The sequence below is a fragment of the Amblyomma maculatum genome, chromosome 3 (genome assembly GCF_055883805.1).
Source record: "Amblyomma maculatum isolate TAMU_Amacu chromosome 3, ASM5588380v1, whole genome shotgun sequence".
NCBI classification, from domain to species: domain Eukaryota; kingdom Metazoa; phylum Arthropoda; class Arachnida; order Ixodida; family Ixodidae; genus Amblyomma; species Amblyomma maculatum.
In genome coordinates, this window is record NC_139346.1 from 67913626 (window position 1) to 67932971 (window position 19346).

Sequence of the window (19346 nt, forward strand, 5' to 3'; positions counted from 1 at the left end):
CCTTTCCTCTTGGTACAGTAGAGGTGTACAACTATTAAAGTGACACAGATTTCAACCCTTCTATTTCGTCAAAATAAATTTTCGTTTACAAAAGCACGGACCATTTTCTGTATGAAGCTACCCTCTTATCTTCTTAAATTGTGTCAGCAAGCTCATCGGAATAAAATAGAAAATTACAAAATAAAGATGTGTCAACCTTTGTTAGCATGATTTCAGAAGGCGTGCCGCGGATGAAGGTCATCACTCACATGGTAGGCAGTCGTGCGCACTTTGAGTAGCGCTTGGAATGCTTGGCGGCTCTTGTGGCGTTCAAGCAGCCACCGAGGTGACTCTACCACTAACCACGTGAGAAGAAGTAGGAGCAGAGGCGGCAGAACACAGCACAGTGCCAGCCAGGACCAGTCGAGGAAAAGGCCGATGGCGTACGCGTAGAGCATGCCTAGAGTGATCACCAGGTGATGCATGGCTCCCTGCAGCAATACCAGGTCTATTCATGATGTGTTGATATAAAGACAGAGCAAAAAAAAAACAACAAACAACAAGGACCGAGGCTCAATGGCAAGGGTGGTCTGAACACTCTGCACGTTCCGTGGTCATCTCAATGCATGCGCAGATATGTTAGCTTTTTGTTATAGAGGGTGAGAGAAGCGGAACTGACTCAAGCTTTCCCCGTATTACACGGCTCTTCCGATTCCACAGTTTTTGTCTGACGCGTTTCAAATGTTGAAACAACTCTTAGATCATGAGTGGTGTCATCAGAGGGAGTCCTTATCATTGCATGTCAACAGTGAGTGTTCTGACGAACTGACACTTAAACAAAAAATTATTTCCACGCCAGTTATCAAACCACCATCGTTTCGTTTCCCAGCCGAGCGCGGCAACAACTTTTCTACGCCAACTTCCCGCAAGCATGCCAATAAGTTTCCTTGTCTAACGTAAGGACGCTGCAGGGCATCGAATAAAGATGAACCTGTTTTTATCTTGTTTTGAAATATTCTTTTATGCAGTAAAGCAATAAACAACGTTATAAAAGTAAACTAATAAAACATATAAACACCTCGAACTAATGCAGTAAATTTAAAAGTAAAAATATTAACTGCTAAAAATAAACATCAAAATAAATATGGAACAATGACGACCTTCTAGTATCGCAACAACACCAGCAACAAAGCTCACGCATTCGCATCTCTCCCGTGTTGATTCTCCATTACTGTGCTTACTTTCTTGCTCTTTCTAGGAAAATAAGGAGCTCTCAAGATCATGAGAACAGTCCTTGCAAGTCAGTGGATAGCCAGAAAGTCTTCACAATCGGTTCTTTCCCGATCATTTTTATGTTCTGCGCATGATCTCTTAACCTATCGCTTCCGCATCGCCTAGTTTGACCGAAATTTATTTTTCCCCATATTAAGAAAATTGATTACACTACGCCTTTTGCACATCCAACAAAAGGGCGCCTTTGCTTTTTGCCTCAGGCCATTTGATGGAGGCTAACTGATTTGCAATTCTGCAAAACTTTGGCAGATTGTGAGAAGCACAGAAGACTTTCGCGTCGTAACGCTAAGCTACGTTTTTCGGCTAGTGTAACAGCATGTAAATCAAAGCCTTCAGAGCTACGATCTCCCTCCGCTGCGAGTGAGTGCCCCACATTGTACATTAGTGCGCATATTTTTGAGGAGGCAGCCCTGCGTTACAACGCGAACGTCATGTTCTGTGCTCATCACAACCTGCCAAAGGAATAAACAATTACCAATCCAGAGGCAACCTAGCAACGAGCCTCCGGCAAGGACCACAGGTGGCCTTTGGCTGAATGCGCAGAAAGGCAAGCATACCGCAGTTCTTTAATTTGTTGAAAATGTATGCTGGTCTAAGTGGACGATGTATGAAGGATAGGTTAAAGAGCACAGAAAGAAGGTATGACTGGATGACTTGCAATGAATGTTCATCTGGTCTTGACAGCTCTTTATTATGAAAAAGAGGAAAGAAAACGTTACACAAGCAGTGCAAATAGCAGAAGATAGGGAATCTGGGGAAGGCGTATGAGCTTAGGCTCTGTCACTCTCTCCGACATACAGCTAATCTTCTTGGAAAGCAAAACAGCGCACTTCAAAACACAGACACAGAAAAGTGTCTGTGAAAGGTGTCTGTGCCTGTGTTTTGAAGTGTTCTGTTTTGCTTTCCAAGATGATTTACCAACTAGCCCGTTCCTTCCTTCACCCTTGCATAGAGCCAATCCATTTGCGCTTGCTTTAAAGATGAACACGGCTCGCGCAGACTATATATGTGTGAACCATTCACAATAATAGCCATTGGAAGTTCACCGCTCTCCTTGTCGGCCAAGCTCATTTCTTGTCCATTTCGCATTGCTGTCCTCACGCGAATTTCACCACACTGATGGAGATGTATTTCACTGTTTTCTCAGACCCCGCGATACACGAGGGGTGCGAGACAGAAATTATTTCCAAGGCCTCGCTGTATATTCATTTCTTCCAAAGCATGAAGCGAATTTTCGGATTGCGCCCCATTGACGCCTTCAGTCAATAGTCAAATGAAGCGCTGACCATTACAACTTACAGTCTTTCCTGGAGTATAAGCAGAGCAGTGTACTGAGTTTTTATTACAATGTTAGAAATGCTATAATAATCAGGCAGCAATTCTGACTATGTTATGCTTGTTCTGCAAAAGGTTTGCTATTTGGTTACCTTGGTAATAACCAAGTATTTATACCGATGTAAATATCTGGGTTGCGGGTTGCACGAAACGAGCGAAGAAATTGGTGGTGTAATCTAACTTGACGCATGAAACTTACGACTTCGGAAGAGTATGTCCGTCCGTTTCTACTCGCTTCGAAAGCCTTGCTAAGAAAAAACAGGTGCGCTGGCTTGGGCATATCATGGGCATATCATAGTCATAGCTGCGCAGGAATACCCACTCACAGCAGAATATATGGGGAATGGGGGTTGTGAAAAAATAAGAGGCGGTGCACCTGCATTTCTCACGCCAGATAGGGAATGAAAAAATGGATGAAAATGGGAGCACAAGGAGGGAGAAAGTGTTGGAGTTTGGGGATTGTTCCGACCACGTGGATTGATTGAGAGACAGCACAGTCAGGTGCAAAAATGAATGTTATTGCTGAAGGTCTAAAATAGTCGCATATTTTTAAGTTCCTCAAGCAAAAACCCGTGTAATGATATTCTGCATCAAATGAAGTAGGAATGGGCATATGGCAAGGAATGGCCATTACTGCACGTAGACAGAGCAGTGCATGTTCAAGAATGCAGGCGGTGCGGTTTCGTTATGGTAAGATTATATTTCAATAAAGATCGAGAGAGGTAGAGAAAAAGAGAACAGAAAAGCAGGGAAGTTAACTAGGCGATGTCTAGTATAGGCTACCTACACGTGGGGAGGGCGCAAAGAGACCAAAAGAAAGAGAAAAGTGGTAAAAAGTTTTTTTTTCTTTTTCACGTACACATAGACCACAATGAAGAAGAGACAGAGGGCGTACACTTACAGTTTAATGTCGGGAACTTAATCCCGAGTCCCTTAAAAACGTCTACGCCGCATTCAACGGGTTTCTTAGTGACGAAGGTTCCATCCAAAGATCCAGAATATTTGCTTGTATAAGAGGACCAGCCTGCAAGCAGCGGGATGCAGCAGCCAGGAGGGCACTTTCTCACTAAAATGGAGGGCAGCCATAAAATATATGTCCAATCATTTGGTCGCACTCGACTGCTCACGCGTTGGAAAGTCTGCCATTGCGATGAGAAGGAAGTAGGTGTCACTAAACGCCACTCCCAGCCGCAGGCGGCACAATAGCGGCACATAGGCTGGAGCCGAATGACATTTGGTATTGAAGTAAGGGTCAAAGTGGTGCGAACGGGATGTCCATCAGCCTCTACGGGTCGACCGTAATTGAATAGTCACGTTTTGAGTGAGCAGCCGAAGGTTCCTTGCTGCGTCGGCTCTTGTCAGTGATACTAGGAAAATGATGGCTGTATCGGGAGCCGATCGAGCAGCATCGTCAGCTAAGTGGTTACCGACAATGTCACCAGATTATGGTAGCTACTGGAATATTATTTAGTGACTCTCTTCTATTGTTTTATAGTGGACATGTACTTCCGCTTACAGGTGTTCATTGTCGCCATAACGCACACAATGTCCAAGTGGATGGATGAAATTCGGATGTTTGCAGGGTCGGGATGACCACAGCGTGTGCGCGTGACAAACTTAAGTGGACGTGGATGGGAAACCAACCAAATTTTGAAAAAGCACATTTTCAATGTAAAGATGCTTTTAAACGCAATTTATTCGCACGTCTTAACGTTTTATTGTAACAATCAATATATCGGCCAATTTACACTTGAAGGATGGTCTGGGTTTTGCTATTGGTGCTCTTCTGCCACCAAAGAATCCATTAAGTTTCCACAGCCGCCTTAACTACTTTATGTCAGCGGACAAATGATAAATTTTTTGTGGCGCATCAACATACTGGATCATTAAAATCCAGACGGTTAGTAGCGTTCGTGTTTGTGTCCCTTCCTCCGTCCTCGTCCTTCTGCGCTACCTTTTTATTCTGAGTATAAGAGAGTATAACCGGGTTAAGTGGAGAAATATGGGAGAGGCCTTCGCCCTGAAGTGGGTATGATCAGGCTGATGACGATGATGATGATGATGATGATGATGATGATGATAAAAGGGTCTCATGGTCTCAACGTATTTCGTAGTCGCCTCACGTATACAAGTGACGCCCGAGACCCTGTACTTGACATCGCTGAGCAGGGAAAAGTTTATCTTCCCCTCACTCAATTGCAGCTCTTTTCTGTTATATGAAATATTTTTTTATTTACTTGAAGTGCCCTAAAGGCCCCGTAGCGCACACAAGATAAGTAGCGCACACAAACACGATAAGATATGATGTTATGAGAGTATGCGAGGGTAATAACTAGTTTGGCAAGTAACCTTTATACAAAACAAAGAATAGTTGGACGAACAATGTTAAAACCTAATAACAGGACTGTAAAAAAGGAAACATACGCATCAATTTCTGCAAACGGGATTTTAAAAGCACGTAGCATGCTATTCTTCTTCTTCTTCTTATTATTATTATTATTATTTAAAAGTGGCAGCTTCGAATTTCGGACGCAGTGCACAGAGCCGGAAATCATTAGGTGCACAGCTATGTCCGCAAAAAATGCGATTTTGAGCAATTCTGATATGGCCCAACTACAAGAATGGAGAAATGTGGTATGAAGGTGAAAATACAATACGGTTTCGTTACTGTGCAGTTTCTTTCGTGTGTCTGTATATTGTCCATTTTGCTAATATATGTCGCCTATGCGGTGCTATCGAGCACGACTCACGCAGACGCAAGTTTTACGTGAAATACTTAGGTGATGTTTACCTGCAGCTTCAGGGTATGGACCCTGGGGGAGCATGGCACGTGCCCGCACAAAAAACGTCCACGAAGTGGAGGAAACGAGGGAGGGGGGGGGGCGCCTTACGCAATTCTCACAATGAGCTCAAATACCAGAGTTCTTCGCTGACAGTACTCACGTCCGTTCCGCGGTGCGTGACCAATGCCATCTCAGCGATGTGCGCGGGCACGACAAGCGAGACCAAGCCTATGAAGAAGCCATTGATGAAGCGAGCCACGTAGAAGAGGTACACATGCTGAGCCAAGCCGATGCACAACCACGTAGCGAGTAGGCCTAGCGCTGCTGTCAGGAAGCTCCAGCGACGCCCGTAGCGTTGCGCGAGCATCGCTCCAGTCAACGAGCCGAACATCGCGCCAAGGCTCATGAGCGAGCCGAACCTGCGGCAATGTATACAGCTCAAGCATTACAAAGGAACGAGCTCACTAGTGGCGGATGCATACAGGAAAGGTACACGTACTTATTATGATAAACACCGTCATTAGGTCAGATTAACGCTGCCACGACGACTACGTAATCCAATCTGTTCTAAGCGAAAATATCGTCAGAGCTTGCTAACGTTCCAGCTCGGCCTCCTTCGCCCACGTACGGCGTCTCGCTTCTGTTTCGAGTGTTCGTGCCTTGAAATCCAACTTTCGCTTCAACTATCTAGCTTCCTCATACCCAGCGTTCTTTCCGCGCTTCACGGCATACGTCGTACAACTTCTCTCTGGTCATCGGGCCACTCTATCAATATAAGGCTAATCCTCAAACGAAACCCCGCACTATTCCAATATCATTATTCCCGCATTAACACCAGCCACAGGAAACCGTGCGTCATCAAATTCGGCGACAGACGCAAAAGATGATTTATCTGCACCGCCGTGGTTTCAGCCACTAATAACCAATCACAACTCACTAACCAATCATCCAACCAATCATATTATAAATCATCCGAAATTGATGAATCAACATCAAATGTATAATATAAACAATTTACGAGATGTCTATCATTAATCACTTCCGTCTCTACCGTGACGCGCAGTGTGATATCGGTACATTAGAACGCAGAGGTGCCATCGATATGCACGGCCGGTCTGGAGGGAGAGCGCGCTTCCTTTCTCTCCAGCCGTGGTATATGATATGTAGCATTGGTAGCTGCTGCATCGCTTAACGCGGCGCCACTGAAATGTTTGCGGCGGCAGGAATTTCACTCGAACTTGATCATCATCATCATCAACCTGATTATACCCACTGCAGGGTGTGGTTTCTACGTGGACATAGGCCACGAACCACCGCGGGTTCGAGCGTCGCGCGAGCCGAAGCCCCGATCAGCCGTCACCACGCGCACACTGAAACACTGCAGCGCGCACTCAACCTCCATCGGGAGGAGAGCACTTCGCTGCAAGGACACAAACCTCCGATTTCACAAAGGAGACGTTTATTGAAACGCCATCCTCCAGCGGCACACACACACACACACACACGCGCACACACATACACATATTTACAAACGCACATACGCACACACATATTTACAAACGCACATACACGCACGTACGCACACACATACACATATATACAAAACGCACATACACACACATACGCAGTCACCGTGTCAAGGGAGCGCGCGAGGAGCTAGGCTCCCCTGCGCGCACGAAGTGACACGGAGTGCGCGCCGCAAGCACGCAAGGGCATGCTGTGATCTCTCTCTCGCAGTAACCAAAGGGTTCCTTTGAGAGAGATTGGGCAACCACCGCAAGGTACGCCTGTCGCGGATCGTTGGATCACGATCGACAGGCTCGAGCTTCGCTCTCAGGTAAGACCCGGAGCAGACGAACTCGAGTACACACTGGTCTGCGCGGACAAAGGCCGGCAGACAAGAACAGTAGCGTACGCACCTTGCGATGTCTCGGAGGAGTCCCTCTCTGGGCTCCGCTCGGACAGTCGCGCGAGCGCGGCTGTCGAAGCGGTGCCGCGTTCCCGCCAAAAGGCGCCAATGGGAACAGCCACTGGGACGCCAGGGCGGAGCTGTGGCCCAAACGACAGTGACAAGTCGTCCGAGCCCCTCTCCGCCGCCTCAGGCGGGAGAAAGGGAACGTGGAGAACAACTGGGAAGCGGGCGGCGGCCGCGCAAAGGGCAGCCGCAGCAAGCCCGAATCCCACATCCGCCTCTCCTTAATTGCCCCCCTACCCATCAGCGAAAGCAAGCAGCAGGTCCCCAGCATGAAGAAAAGAATGCTATCCTCACGCAACAAGTCAACTACACTTCAGTTCCAGCAAGAAAGATCTCGAAAAGACAGACACTCAAGAAAGACAAACATTAGCAAGGCGCACAAAAAAAAAAAAATGAACAAGATGACATGAAGAATAATGTACAAAGTTCCGGAGGCTAAGTAACAACGACTATGTACAGAACAGAATCATGTACAGAACACAACCATGTACAGAACAACTATGTACAAACACAACTATGTACAAACACAACTATGTAGAGAAGTTCAAACTTCGTCGGTGCAGCTCTGGGAGCCTGCGGTGACTCACCGCTCGTTGACTTCTGGGTGGCCAACGTTCATCCATGGCTGCAAACAATCTCGGTCGGTGGTGGTACAGGTTAGGTGCAGCGACAGCGAACACGCCGAAGGGGCCCCGGGTGTGGAAAGTCCGTGACTGCGTGGCGATCCAAGGCGCACATGGGAAGACCGCGCGAGGCTTCCGTTTCCACCGCGCTCCGCACACGCCGACAAACACACATGGCGCGACGTCGTCGCCTCCACGCCCAGGCACGCACACGCACAGCCACTCAGACACCAAACAAAGGGTGATGCCGACCTTCAGCGACGAACCTGTCCCGAGCACCTTCGCAACCGCGGCGGCCTTGGGCGAAAGGGGCATCGTCCATGTTCCCCGTCCCCAAACGGCCCCAACTTCATCTCCACACACACCGGAAAAGCCGCGCGTCGGGGCTGCCTAATGAGCAACCCTCGCAATTTCAAAAAAAAAAGAAGAGAGATCACGCGCTGTACAAAAGAAGGCACTCACTGTACAATATTTACAAGATAAGAAGCAAGAATGGAAACAGAAGAAAGCGAAAAATGGGAACACAGGCACACACACAAAAAAAAATAATAATAATAAAGCTTACAGGCTGGAACTGAACGAGCCAGAAAAGGGGGAGACCAACCTTGCTTCCGGGTAGGGTTGAACGAGCAAGCTCGCTCGGTGAGGCGGTATGCTTTCGGTTGCGGAAAAGGCCCGCCGTCCGGCATCAATCACACAAGTGAACGTCGCCTCACCTTGTACCGGTGCGGGGCACGGCTGCGTTCCACCGCATCGGGTGTGCCTTGGCGCTTGCCTGTGGTGACAATGGGCACCAGCGCAAGCTCGTCAGACCGTTACGCATAGGCCTTCAGGTCTGCAATGTAGGTACGGCTGGCTTTCCCCATAGGGGGATTCTCCAGCAATGAGCCCCTGCTTGTTACTGGGGAAATGCCCCATGAAATCGCAGGTGGCCATCTGCCACGGACGCACACTGTCAGTTGGTTTCGTCATGCCCGGTGGCTTGCCACCCCTCGACTTCTCCATTTGACAGACATGGCAGGAACGGCAACAGCGGAAAATGTCGCGCTTCATGCCGGCTGTAGTCACCGATTGTCTCAGTTTCTTGAAACCTTGGAGCCATTCAGATGACCAGCCAATGGTTTGTCGTGAGAGAAACGCAACAGAGCGCCGCTCAGACATTGGGGAATAGCCACTTCAAATGGTTCATGGACTCATCATCCGTGGCTATGTATTTCAGCGCGAGCCCGTCATGGCCCAGCAAATATGAATCCCCGGGGCACGCCGCGACACACGCTGGCTCGTGCCCCCCTGCGCCCGCTCAATACAAGTAGCGTAACGGCGCTGCGCCCGCTGCAATACAAGCAGCGTAACGGCGCTTCGTCTCCCAGAGACCGTCGCTGACATCGCGACAAAACGGGTCATTTTGCTGGACCGTCGTAGCTCTTCATGGCCGAAAACGATCCCAGTCATCCCAAAGGAGAGCCTGGTTTCGTCCCCCCGCAGGTTCGCAGCAAAACTTCCGCTGGCATCGGCGTCTCAGATGTGCTCACAAAGAGCTTTCACCCTCGCCTGCTTTGCGAAGCGCTGCTTACCCGGATAGCGGAATGGGGAACCCGTCTGCGGGCGTCCCCTCCGTGCCGATCTGCGGCTCGTCCGCTGTTTCGCCCCCTTCGCCCGCCGGCGTAAAGACGCCGCCGCGGGCGAGTGGGGCACGGGATAGCGCGTCAGCTACCACGTTCGTTCTCCCCTGTAGATACTGCACCGAAAAGTCGAAATGCTGTACCAAGAGAGAATGGCGCGCCAGCCGGCTCTTAAGTTCAAGGAGCCGCATCAGCCAACTGAGCGCGCTTTCGGTCCGGTTTCCAGAGGGAGCCCGGCCGACGCCTCGCCGTTCCCCGAACAGAAATGACTGCAAGCGGGGTACGGGTGCTGTTGTGCGGAGATGCCGGCAGCGGCGGCGTCGCGCACATTGCTTCCGCAACGGCGTAAAGCTAAAACAGCGGAGGCATATGGTCAACGGTCCCACCGCAGGGTGGTCCGAAGAACCATGTTCGTGTTTCAGTGCCTTTGCCGAGTGCCGCGCAGAGGGCGGCAGGCATGGCGCATGAGCTTGATCGTCAAGGCGACCGGCTCGGCCGATGTGCTGTCCAACGACTCATGGAGCCAGGGGCAATTCACGTTGGGCGCCAGTTGTGGTTTCTACGTGGACATAGGCCACGAACCACCGCGGGTTCGAGCGTCGCGCGAGCCGAAGCCCCGATCAGCCGTCACCACGCGCACACTGAAACACTGCAGCGCGCACTCAACCTCCATCGGGAGGAGAGCACTTCGCTGCAAGGACACAAACCTCCGATTTCACAAAGGAGACGTTTATTGAAACGCCATCCTCCAGCGGCACACACACACACACACACACACGCGCACACACATACACATATTTACAAACGCACATACGCACACACATATTTACAAACGCACATACACGCACGTACGCACACACATACACATATATACAAAACGCACATACACACACATACGCAGTCACCGTGTCAAGGGAGCGCGCGAGGAGCTAGGCTCCCCTGCGCGCACGAAGTGACACGGAGTGCGCGCCGCAAGCACGCAAGGGCATGCTGTGATCTCTCTCTCGCAGTAACCAAAGGGTTCCTTTGAGAGAGATTGGGCAACCACCGCAAGGTACGCCTGTCGCGGATCGTTGGATCACGATCGACAGGCTCGAGCTTCGCTCTCAGGTAAGACCCGGAGCAGACGAACTCGAGTACACACTGGTCTGCGCGGACAAAGGCCGGCAGACAAGAACAGTAGCGTACGCACCTTGCGATGTCTCGGAGGAGTCCCTCTCTGGGCTCCGCTCGGACAGTCGCGCGAGCGCGGCTGTCGAAGCGGTGCCGCGTTCCCGCCAAAAGGCGCCAATGGGAACAGCCACTGGGACGCCAGGGCGGAGCTGTGGCCCAAACGACAGTGACAAGTCGTCCGAGCCCCTCTCCGCCGCCTCAGGCGGGAGAAAGGGAACGTGGAGAACAACTGGGAAGCGGGCGGCGGCCGCGCAAAGGGCAGCCGCAGCAAGCCCGAATCCCACAAGGGCAGTGTGATAACGGTACATTAGAACGCAGAGGTGCCATCGATATGCACGGCCGGTCTGGAGGGAGAGCGCGCTTCCTTTCTCTCCAGCCGTGGTATATGATATGTAGCTCAGGTAGCTGCCGCATCGCTTAACGCGGCGCCACTGAAATGTTTGCGGCGGCAGGAATTTCACTCGAGCTTGATGATGATGATGATGATCATCATCAGCCTGATCATACCCACTGCAGGGCCAAAGCCTCTCCCATATTTCTCCACTTAACCCAGTTCTGTGCTAGCTGCATCCACTTGACCCCTGCGAACTTCTTAATCTCATCCGCCCGCCTAACTTTCTGCCGCCCCCTGCTACGGTTTCCTTCCCTTGGAATCCAGTTTGTTACCCTCAGCGACCATCGGTTATCCTCTCTTCGCACTACATGTCCTGCCCCTGTCCATTTCTTCTTAATTTCCACTAGAATGTCGGTAACTTCAGTTATTTCTTTTACCCACTCTGCACGCTTTCTATCTCTTAATGTTACCCCTACCATTTTTCGTTCCATAGCCCTCTGGGTTGTCCTCAACTTACGTAGAACTCTCTTGGTTAGCCTCCACGTTTCAGCCCCATAGGTGAGTACAGGCAAGGTGCAACTGTTGTATACTTTCCTCTTGAGCGATACCGGAAAACTGCTAGTCCTAATCTGCGAATGCTTGCCAAATGCACTCCATTCCAATCTTATTCTTCATATTTCTTTTTCATGGACCAGATCTGCGGTTACTACATGTCCTAAGTAGACATATTCGCCTACTACTTCCAGTATTTTGCTAACTAATGAAAAATGCTGTTCCTTCCCGAGGCTGTTCAACATTACCTTAGTCTTCTGCATATTGATTTTTAAGCCTACCTTTCTACTTTTCCTGTCTAGGTCATCAATCATTATTTGCAGTTCATCCCCCGAGTTGCTTAGCAAGGCAATGTCATCAGCAAATCGCAAATTGCTGAGGTATTCTCCACCTACCCTTATCCCTGACTGCTCCCATTCCAAGTCTCTGAATACTTCCTCTAAACAAACTGTGAATAGTACTGGGGAGATTGTGTCTCCTTTCCTAACGCCTTTTTTTATGGGAATTTGTTACTTTCTTTACGCAGAACTATGGTTGCTGTCCAGCCACTGCATATATCTTCCAGCACTTTCACGTACGGCTCGTCTACCGCCTGATTTCGCAATGCCTGCATCACCGCCGAGGTTTCAACAGAGTCAAAGGCTTTTTCGTAATGTATAAGGGCTGGTTATATTCCGAGTATTTTTCTATCACCTGATTGATGGTATGGATATGATCGATAGTAGAGTACCGTTTCCGAAACCCTGCTTGATCCTTTGCTTGATTGCAGTCTAAAGTTGTCCTGATTCTATTAGCGATTACCTTAGTAATTACCTTATACGTAACAGACAGTAAGCTGATTGGTCTGTAATTTTTAAGGTCCTTAGAGTCCCCTTTCTTGTGAATGAGGATAATGTTTGCATTCTGCCATGGTTCCGGTACCGTCGATGACACCAGGCACTGCGTATATAGGGTGGCCAGTTTTTCTAGCACGATATCCCCCCCATCCTTCAGCAAATCTGTAGTTATCTGATCCTCTCCAGCCGATTTCCCCCTTTTCATAGTTTCTAGTGCTTTCTTGACCTCGTCCTTCGTGACTGGTGGAACGTCTGACTTTTTCCCTACCGCCAATCTCATTACGGTCCTGTCTACTTTGGCTACTGTAGAGATCTGTATAGAACTCCTCGGCTACTTTGACTATCTTGTCCATATTCGTGATGACGTTGCCCGCCTTGTCCCTTATCGCATACATCTGGTTTTTGCTTATGCCCAATTTCTTCTTTACCGCTTTAAGGATTCCCCCGTTCTTTACAGCATGCTCAATTTTCTCCATGTTATACTTCCTTATATCGGCCACCTTGCGCTTATTGATTAGCTTTGATATCTCGGCCAATTCGATCTGGTCTGTTGGATTGGAAGCTTTCATACTCTTGCGTTTCTTAATCAAATCTTTCGTCTCCTTAGACAGCTTACCGGTATCCTCTCTAACTATCCTACCGCCTACTACCACGCACTCAGTAATGACATCTCTGAAATTATTGTTCCTTGCCTCTAGGGTAATGTCGCCATCCTCAGTTATATCTGAATACCTATTCTGTAGCGAGATCCTGAACTATTCTGCCCTCCTCCTCACCGCTAATTCGTTGATGGGTTTCCTTCTTACTATTCTGTTGCGTTCCTTCTTCAGATTTAGGCTAATTCGGGACCTCACCATCCTGTGGTCACTGCATCGCACTTTCTCGATTACCTCTACATCTTCAATAATGGCGGGGGTTGAACACATTATGAGGTCGATTTCATTTTTAGTCTCTCCGTTAGGACTTTTTCACGTCCATTTCCTGTTCTTCCGTTTGCTGAAGAAGGCATTCATGATTCGAAAGTTATTGCGCTCTGCAAACTGAACTAGTAACTCCCCCCTGCTATTCCTAGAACCAATGCCATAGTCACCTACTGCCTTGTCTCCTGCCTGCTTTTTCCTTACCTTGGCAGTGAAGTCGTCCATTAGTGCAGTATACTGCGTCTTTACTTTTCGCATTGCCGATTCTACATCTTCGTGGAAGCTTTCAACTGCCTGGTCATCATAACTACATGTAGGTGCATAGGCCTGCACAACCTTCAGTTTATACCGCTTATTAAGCCTCATTACGATGCCTGCAACCCTCTCATTATATACTATAGTATTCATCCATATTGCCCGCTATATACTTATTGACAAGGAAACCTACTCCTAGTAGTCGCCTCTCTGGTAAACCTCCTAACCTCACTAAGCCCTATGACATCCCATTTCATGCCATCTAGTTCTTCTAACAGCACTGCTAAACTAGCTTCACTAGATAGGGTTCTAGCATTAAACGTTGCCAGGGTCAGTTCCCAATGGCGGCCTGTCCAGCGGAGCCAGGTATTATTAGCACCCCCTGCTGCGTCACATGTCTGACCGCCGCCGTGGTCAGTTGTTCCGCAGCCGCTGGTGACTGAGGGCCGGGGTTTTGTGGAGCTTATCATGAGAGGTTGCGGCCAATCACTGCACCAGGGTGGCCAACTCCTGTTCTGGTGAGGGAGTGCGTTGCCAGAGGTGGTCACCGGCATCAGGTCGCACCCCAAACCTGTTTATGCAATTCCATCGAGACGCGGATTTTTTTTAATCCGGTGGAGAATTGCGCTGCACCGGGATTTGAACCCCGGTCCACTTGCATGCAAGGCGGATGTTCTAACGCTACTTGCGAATGAGCGACCTTCAGCGCTCTACTTGCGAATGAGCGACCTTCAGCGCTCATTAGCAAACGGGGGTACGGCGACGGATTTTCAGCGGAACGGGGTCAGTATGACTGCGCGTAAAATTAATGAGGGGAGGGGTGTGCAGCTGAACTCCACCTTGAGTACTGTCCTGCGAAAGCCGTAAAATTATCCTGTGTTCCGGTTGCTGATCATGTTCGCGTATATTCACTGTGATGATCGCCTAATCATTGATATTTTAACCGGCGCCGCTATTATTCAATACGCTGTCATTAGTATGAAGTCACAAAAAGATATCCCGTTATATGAAGGCCACCTGACAGAAATATAAAGCCTCACTTCAGCCAAGCACTTCGAAGGTGCTTGCATGGCTAAAAGGAACTCGAAATCTGAGGGTCCTGAAGGTCTCGACTCTGATGTCACCCTCGCATCTCAATCACGAAGCCTTCAAATCGGCCATGTCACATAGTCTCGTGACGTCACACAGTCTGACGACCAGTCAGCGCACGGTCATGGAATCTCCTATCTACCTCCTGCCAGAGCTGTATGCCCGTGATATTTCGCTACATCTCGACAATGTTGACTTCGGAATTTCTCACTGTCTCTTAAAAAAAAAAAATGCCTCAAGTGAATTGTGGTGTTCTTGAAATAATGAACCGCGGTGGCGGCATATTTATTTAACATACCAATTCCTATAAAGACTGTACTTTAAAGGATGCCATTTGATTGATTATTACGCGCTGACCTTGCCTTAGAGGTGTAAGGTGTCACCCATCTCGAGCACCACCTGACGGATGGCGAAGCACGAGTGCCGCCTAGTCAGTGCTTCGCCCGTCAGTTGCCAGTTGACACCTGGTGTCGGGATTGCTAGGTTTGTGTGGCCGAAAATATTGTTGGAAGCATTACTTGTGGGAGGGACTAGACTTGCGTGACGTATGTGTAGCTTTGGGTTGTCGCAATGTAGAAGTACTATATCATTAAATATCTAATGCTTACACATAACTTAACGTTTCTTAGCCAATCAACAGACTGGCTCCGGTCTATGTAATTACAGAGACTTTAGTGGAAATTCACTATTTCAAGAGGCCTAACCGGGTCTTAAGGACGCGCGTCACGGATAGAGCGCCTTTCGTGTCCTGTGAGTCAATTATATTATGCATCTGTCCACAGAGAGCGTGACATACCACGTTTTTCTTTTCATGTAAACCAGTTAATAATTAGAGCTTTGTGTGGTATATAAAACTTAAAAATAGTGATGATGGTAATTGATAAGAAATAGTAATAAATAAGCATTCATGACTATTACTGAGATAAAAGAAAAACTAAAAAAAAAACTAAAAATAAAAAATAATATATCTTGCTGCTCGCTAATGGTTGCCTGCATAGGCGTACCGCGCAACTGCTATGGCACGTGGGACCATGCCAGGATGACAAGGGAGCCGGGTCTTTCTATTGTCTCGGCCGAAGAAGTCTCCAGTGGGCTGATTTGGACCGGGACAGAAGGCACCGTAAACGTGAACACGTTGCATAATGTGTGCCCAGCACAAGCGCCCAGAGTTTGACATTTCGGATTGACTTTTAGGAAGGTATCGGAAGGGCACAGTTTCATCTACTCATAATCAAGTTCGTGATATCTTCACGTACACACTGATTTTCGAAACGCATTCAGATATATTCCGAACAAATTTCTTTCGCTGTGCAGCCAAGGCAAGAGAGAAGACAGATTTTTGTCCTTGTGCCGCGGACACGATCAGGCCTCGGTCCAAGGGTACAGAGGGGAGAAGGGGGTAATTAGGTTATTAGAGAAATGGTGCAAGGTCACTAGGAGGAGGGAGTAGCGCCGGTAGTTTTCGAAACTCTATGGATAGTGTCAACATGCTCAGATTGCTTCGGGAACACGCCATAAGAACTCACGAAGGAAGAACTATCCCATTAGACAACATTATGCATGAGTTATATATTTTATTTTATTGCGCTGCTATTCTTATGAATTTGATTTCCAGATGTTTACTCTAAAATAATTCATTCACGAAAAATATTTCGTGGAAAAAAAGGGAGATATTGTGTTGACACCTGGGAAAATCCAGCTGGCCAATGTGGCAACAATGGTGCCGAACCGCGCGCCGCATGCGCAGCATTGCTTATAAAAGGCGGGAATATAATATGCGACTGCATCACGACATTTTACATTGATGCCGTGAAGGAGAGTCCAGCCGCTGCTAAACGCCGGTATAGACAAAACAAGGCTAAATCTTCCAATCCTGAGGTTGTCGCCTGGCATTTGGATAGTCTAAAAAGAGAGAATGAGTGTAAGAAGGCGTCTCTGTCAAGCAAAATGAATAGGAGATGTGTTTACCCAATGTCTCTTATTGCTAAGCGTAAAATCATCACAAGCTTAGCCAGGGAAACGTTACCTCTCGCTTCGTATATCGCGACATAGCCAAGATATACCACTGCAAATGTTTTTCTAACAGAGTTCTTTTAATATAGGGGCCCTGTATGAGAGCAGTATGCTGCTGTATGAGATACCACTAGCGCAGTATTCGCAGGGTGTCCGTACCAGAATATCCCTGCATGCGTGATGTTGAACGAGCCGCGGTCCTTGGCTTCATGGAGGCTTCGACCAGCAGGAAGCGAGTATCCCATCGCCGTGCCCATGCACAGCGAGCCCGCCCAGCAAGGGACCAGCGCAGTCAGTGGCATGGGACCGAAGCTCGCCCAAGGCTTGGCACGGTTGTTTTTTTCGGAGGCTCCGAACATTGCAGAGACAACCTTTGAGTCTATGTTCGGCTCCAAACATGCCTTACTGCTGACAGAAGACGATTGCGCAGGCTGCTTTGAGAAGGCACCCTGCGAGGCACCCGTTGCGGCAGGAGCCGCTGGCGGCCGAGTACTCTGCTGCATTTGTCCCTTGCTGAGGACTTGGCTCCGGGACCTTTTGTCGGGAAGCATGACTACGATCGGAGTAAAACGTTCTTGGCCTATGGTAAAATAGGAAAACCCTCGGCGTTGGACCTGTGGAACAGCAATTTCGTCTTCTTCCTCTTCTCCTTCGTCTTCGGCACGGGCAGGTGCCTATTCAAGGGGAACCAAGGTTGAGGGAAGTTGTCGTTGTTGTTGTCCAAAAAACATATGGCACATACCCACACAGGAGGCTCGGCCAGTAATTGGGCTGCAAAGAAAGTTTTTGAAGTATGCTTACATGTAAAAAAGAGAGTATGATTGCAGGGGTAGATAAAAATGAAAGGAGAAATAAATTCAATAAAAATGGAAGGTTATAACGCACATGGGAGATTGACACTGGCATTTTCAGGACAAGTGAAGCTGAAAAATTCAGCGAGGCAAACAATTTGTTTCGAGTAAAAAATTTTGCATGGAGGCAAAACAGACCTGTGACTGTGACCAAGGATGGTGGCGCTAAATGATAACGATATCGGGCTACTTACACTGAGGTTAAGTTGTTGCAATGGCTTTTCCATCAACTGCCTTCTGAACGTAGTGAAGCGATGGCAAAACAATAAAAATGATCGAATGATTCCTGTTCACTACAAAATTTGCAGACTGGAAAACCTTCCAAACCAGACCTGTGAAGAAGAACATTTAGACGTGGGATACGGCAAAGCTACCTTGTTAAAGAAATCTAAAATTGCCGCGAATGGCATGATTTTCTACTCCAAGAATATTTGAGATGCAGGTAGTCGTCAGATCGTAAAAGATGTCCAGTTGGCAAGTTTAGTAAAATGCTTCTCTCAAAACTCGGTGCGGTGATATAAGCGGTCGCCGGAAGGACGGGGTCATTGAGGGACTCTTTTGACGCGCTCTCAGCATATTGATTTAAAGTCACATTGCTCTGACCTGTACCCATACCATGTGTACAAGTTTCAAATGTCGGGGGATCAGGGAGAGGAAGGTTTTACAACTGCAGAATCCACTGATGACAGAGGGACGAGCAAAAGTATAGAGAGTCGGTAATTAAAGCCACTGAAAAAAAAAAAAAAAGAGGAGTCTAGTTTCCATAAAGGAAGTACCATCGCCAGAAACCCTGCTTGAAATATTGGGGTGAAGTCCGGAAGACGCAAAAAAAAAAGGCCGGTCGAGATGCGGACAATATATATCCGCATCTGCCTTATCGTTACGCTGAGTGCATCGGTTGCTGTCGTTAAGCTAGCAGAAAGACTTTTTAAATGACATTTTAATAATCCGTTGAGAATAAAGGATGATAAATATTTACCATCATTCGGGAAAACGTCGTCAAAGGTAATTTCAACAGAACACCTGCTGGTTTGCATGGGAAGAATGCTAGAAAGGGAAACATTTAAATAATTTGTGAAGAAGAAGATGGACCCCTTCGCTGGATGCTGATGAGTAAGAAAAAGGTGTGTGGAATTGCCATCGCACAGATCGTGTTGGTCTTCCGCGTCCCCGTCGACCTCGACGCCGTGCTGAACGTCCTTCTTCTACATTTTTTTTGGACAATACCTACCTTTGGGCAAATGTTGGACAATACCTACCTGCGGGGTGTGAAATGTAGGCCAATGGATCCGAAAAAGAAGGTCAGTTGGCTGCAAAAAACAGACATAGTTCGGTGAAACTCTGATTCATATATCCTTAGGTACGTCTGATCAGTTAGAAATTGTAATATACATAGCAAAGGAGGAATTCGAGGTTCAAGGAAGAGCACATTTTTGGCGGCAAATTTTGGAAGCCCAAGACACAAACGAAGGGCTTTCCTCTCCAAGAGAACGAGCGCGCGAATTTTATTAGCTGATGAACCAGAAAATGACACTGACCTGAACTCTAAAATTGGAGGAACATGCATTATATAAGCTATTAAAAGCGCATCACTCCGCATTCCAAGCGGCGGACAACTTACTCAGCGCAGCATGCCCGCGGCCCAAGCTCCTTTCTTGGTGACATGGGTAATATGTGGGGCTGTCATGAAAGTTTATCATCATAAATTACCCC

The 19346-nt window shown here is 48.1% G+C and overlaps 1 protein-coding gene across 1 annotated transcript; it reads right to left on the reverse strand.

The window, feature by feature from the left end:
* Window positions 1-212: 212 nt before the first annotated feature.
* LOC146194906 (solute carrier family 2, facilitated glucose transporter member 8-like) lies at window positions 213-17333 on the reverse strand. The gene is made up of 3 exons (XM_084596669.1): window positions 16942-17333; window positions 5551-5809; window positions 213-470 (listed from the first exon to the last, which is right to left on the reverse strand). Exons 1-3 carry the CDS (start codon window positions 17331-17333, stop codon window positions 213-215), a joined length of 909 nt encoding a protein of 302 aa, XP_084452795.1.
* Between the last annotated feature and the right edge of the window lie 2013 nt (window positions 17334-19346).

Bases quoted from the DNA above. Each gene is read 5' to 3' on its own strand.
- LOC146194906 (XM_084596669.1), bottom strand. From the start codon at position 17,333: ATGCTTCCCGACAAAAGGTCCCGGAGCCAAGTCCTCAGCAAGGGACAA. The intron at 5,810-16,941 runs GTACGGACACCC...ACATTGCCGCAG, and splicing joins ACGCATGCAGGGATATTCTG to GTTCGGCTCGCTCATGAGCC. The intron at 471-5,550 runs GTGAGTACTGTC...GTATTGCTGCAG, and splicing joins TCACGCACCGCGGAACGGAC to GGAGCCATGCATCACCTGGT.